The 3,837-nt window shown below is 33.5% G+C and overlaps 1 protein-coding gene across 1 annotated transcript; it reads right to left on the reverse strand.

The window, feature by feature from the left end:
- Window positions 1-629: 629 nt before the first annotated feature.
- LOC135137364 (uncharacterized) lies at window positions 630-3,634 on the reverse strand. Its single transcript, XM_064066988.1, has 3 exons — window positions 2,841-3,634; window positions 1,672-2,745; window positions 630-741 (listed from the first exon to the last, which is right to left on the reverse strand). The coding sequence occupies exons 1-3, from the start codon at window positions 3,632-3,634 to the stop codon at window positions 630-632; spliced, it is 1,980 nt and encodes a 659-aa protein (XP_063923058.1).
- Between the last annotated feature and the right edge of the window lie 203 nt (window positions 3,635-3,837).

A 3,837-nucleotide genomic window follows, 5' to 3' on the forward strand; every position in this document is an offset into this window, starting at 1 on the left:
ACATTTAACCATTCAAGTTGCCTTCAATAATGTGGCGATTCATTTTTGATTATTTACAATGAAAAGGTGGTATTTTTTATTGCAAACTTGCATACATAGGTTCTCATTAGGAAAAATTGGTCTAAAGAGTTTAGATAGTACTTCCCTCGCTGTCGGAAACGTGACGACGACATGCCTATTATGTTTTTTTTTCTCATTACATTTTTGGAGAATTTAAAAAAAAATTGTGATGACGTCATCCGTCATCAACATTTTTGCAAAGACACGTATATCAGTTTGGATAGATGTAGTGTAATGTTAAAAAAATTGGACTAGGCGGTTGAAATTTATGCGCTGCGTATGGACCACGGCAAACCAGTGGCTCGCAACCGATGCTACGCATCGCGAAGAAAATTTTGAGGAAACTAACGTTAACTGAACGTCAGTTAATGATTTTAAAATCCATATCCACGACATAATAATAATAATATTTTTAATAATTTTCAAGTGTCGGTCTCGCTGAAAATAAAACTATTTCTGTAAATTATTAAAAATTATGCACAATTGGAAAGCGAGAAACGAGTAAGCAAGGATGCACCGGCCGCACTTCAGATGGGTAGATAGGATGAATAAATTTTGACCGCCCAGCTTTATTTATAAACAACGACGTCGAAATGCTTAGCAATTTTACGTTTTCGTGCTAGGCTACCGTGGCAAAGCATAGCAAAACTCATCTGTGCGTGATGTTCGACGCCTCGCATGCTGTTGAATGCGCCAAGGTCATCAAAAAAGGTTGTGAGTGGAAAAATGTATTTACAGCACATTATCAACGGGAATAATAATAAATAATAAATAATAAATAATAAATAAACTTTATTTCCAACAGGTCTTACACCCACTTACAGGAAATAATAAAATTAAACTATATGTGATTGAGAGAGTACATAAGTTACTTAATTTAGAAATTATTATAAAAAAGAAAAAAAAATACATAAATAAAGAGAAACCGGGATAAACTGCACCAAAATTAAGTAAAACTTCCTAAATTTAAAGACCAAATTCTTCAATAACAGCACAGTTTAACGAATTCGCCTTGCCAAAATTAATATCAAACTTCCTACATATTTGGTTATAGTAATTACACATTAAAGATATGGGGGATTTATACTTAGCATTGGTTCTATTGAACGAACTATAAAAAGTATAAACATGCCGTGTGCCCTGACGCGGAATAGCAAAATTTACTTCATTTAAAAGTGATGAACAGTTAATTTTATAATTAACTAAATTATACAAAAATCGAACTATCAATATTATTCTTCTTGTACTCAGCGAGTTAATATTAAACCTAGAAAGTAAAGTCCCATGATCGAAGCCTCTTGCAAGGTACGAGCCGTCTAAGAGCAAACACACAAATTTTAAAAATGATCTTTGAACTGATTTAATGAATACAATATGTATTTTGTATATAGGAAACCAAATAATTTCTCCATACTCCAACCTAGATCTAACTAAAGAAAAAAACAGCAGAAATAAAGTACGTATATCAGAAAAATCACGACAATTCCTATACATAAACCGATTTATATTGACTGAGTTAATATTATATGGATAGTTAATGGTTTGTTTTTTCTAGAATATGTTACAACATTACATTTAGAGACATTTAGCGACAGTCGATTCAAGTTGCACCATCTCAAAACTGCATCAAGGTTCTCTTGTAAAGCTTCACCGTCCTCTGTCCATTTAATTTCAGCATACAATTTATAATCATCGGCAAATAAGAGACTTTCACAAGTAACAACTTCTGGCAAATCGTTAATAAACATAAAAAAAGGAGAGGTCCTAAATTGGACCCCTGGGGTACTCCCGAAGATGGTGAAAATGTCGAAGAAGTATACTTGCGATATCTCATACTGTTGTCTACCAAGCAAATAAAACTTTAACAAAGCTAGTAGTTCCGCAGAAAAACCCAAGGCATTTAACTTGTTAAGGAAAACAAAATGATCAATCTGATCAAAGGCTTTTTGGAAGTCCGTATACACCACATCAACTTGACTGTTATTGTCAATAGCTTTAGATACAAATTGCGATAGGCAGGCTAAATTGGAGATTGTAGATCTTTTCTGTACGAAGCCGTGTTGAACTGGAGTGATCAAATGACTAACAGATGAATAAATGCGCTTATATATAATAGACTCGAAAACTTTAGCAAAATTGCATATTAAGCAAACTTGCCTATAATTTTCTACATTGGCTTTATCACCCTTTTTAAAGATTGGACAAATAGCAGCATTTTTCCATTGAGATGGAACCGAAAATTGCCGAAGTATTAAATTGAATAGCAAATACAACGGGTTAACCAGAACCGATGCACAGTCTTTCAAGAAGAAGTTTGGAATACCGTCAGGTCCAGATGTCATAGTATTTTTACAGGACTTTAATGCTTCTATTATTTCATCTTCCGATATATATGAGATCGTTAGGTTCAAATTTTGAATTAAGTGTAAAGTAGATGGTAAGTTGTTAGGGTCTGATTTCACATACCCGCTACTAAAGTATTCACCAAAAGCATTCACTATAGACTGCGGTGATTCCAACTTAACATTATTGAACTCCATTGACCCAGGAATCCTAGTTCTACCTTTCTTGTCCTCGATAAATGACCAAATTTTTTTTGGATCACTTGAGACAACAAGTTCCATATTTGAGATATACCTTCTATAGGCGGTAGCCATGAGAGTTTTAATTTTAGCTCGATGACAGCTAAATAGTTGATAATAATATTGCGTTTTGAATTTTTTGTATTGCTTTAAAATTTTGTTTTTGTATGAAGACTTCTAATAATTTCTGAAGTAAACCAAGGTGGATAGTAAGCTTTCCGAGATCGGTTAACTTGCAGTTTAGGAACATTTGCGTTAAAAGCTTGATGTAATAAATTTTGAAAAATAGTGTAGGCAATTTCAACATCATCGCACGAGTCACAACTCGACCAGTCAGTGGAAGCTATTAAGCTATACAATAAAGGAAAGTTGGCCCTCCTAAAATTATAACTTTTTTCGTTATGGTTCATGCAAAAATTAGTGGACTTATTGGGAATTATATTCAGTTTAATAAACAAGGTAGGATGATGCGGATCTTCATCAACTAGAGGAGTCAAACATTTGTCTACCTGAATATTAAGATTGGTAAAAACCAAATCTAGTAAGCGATTAAGATGATTTGGTATGTTGTTGTATTGACTAATGTCCTGAAATTCCTTGAAATTATTTATTATATTGCCAAATCTGTCTGGTGTAGATGTATTGAACGAAGGCGTATTAAAGTCACCTAGTATCAGTACTTTGTCATCCCCAAGAATTTTCAACGAACTTAGAAGATCAAAGAATAAGCTGAAGTCATCGAAAGAAGTTGAAGGCGGTAAATATATAAGTAAAACATACAACTTCACAAAATTAGTACCTTGTAGCTTAGCACCCACTATATCTATCATTGGTAACATTTCATTAAAAATAGACAAGTTCAAATTAGTTGTCGATAGTGTATCTTTGAAAGCTAGCACTACACCACCTCCGCTACTGAACTTGGAACCTTCAGTTATTCGATCTTTGCGAAATACTACGTAGTTATGAGGAAATATTTCAGAGTCGCTCATGTCGGTTTTTAGCCATGATTCAGTTATTGCTATTATGTCAAAATTTACAGAAGAAATCGCATTGAAAAAATCGACTACCTTAGATCTCAAACCACGAACATTTTGATAAATACAATTAAGGGCTTTGTAACTGTGTGTTGAATCTAGTTTAAACGAACAATTTTTGGAGTGCCATTAATGTAGCGAATTCTGAGATTAGCTTC

Source organism: Zophobas morio, unplaced genomic scaffold (assembly GCF_036711695.1).
Source record: "Zophobas morio isolate AGI-343-1 ecotype UQ-CSIRO unplaced genomic scaffold, CSIRO_AGI_Zmor_V1 ptg000029l, whole genome shotgun sequence".
Lineage (NCBI taxonomy): Eukaryota > Metazoa > Arthropoda > Insecta > Coleoptera > Tenebrionidae > Zophobas > Zophobas morio.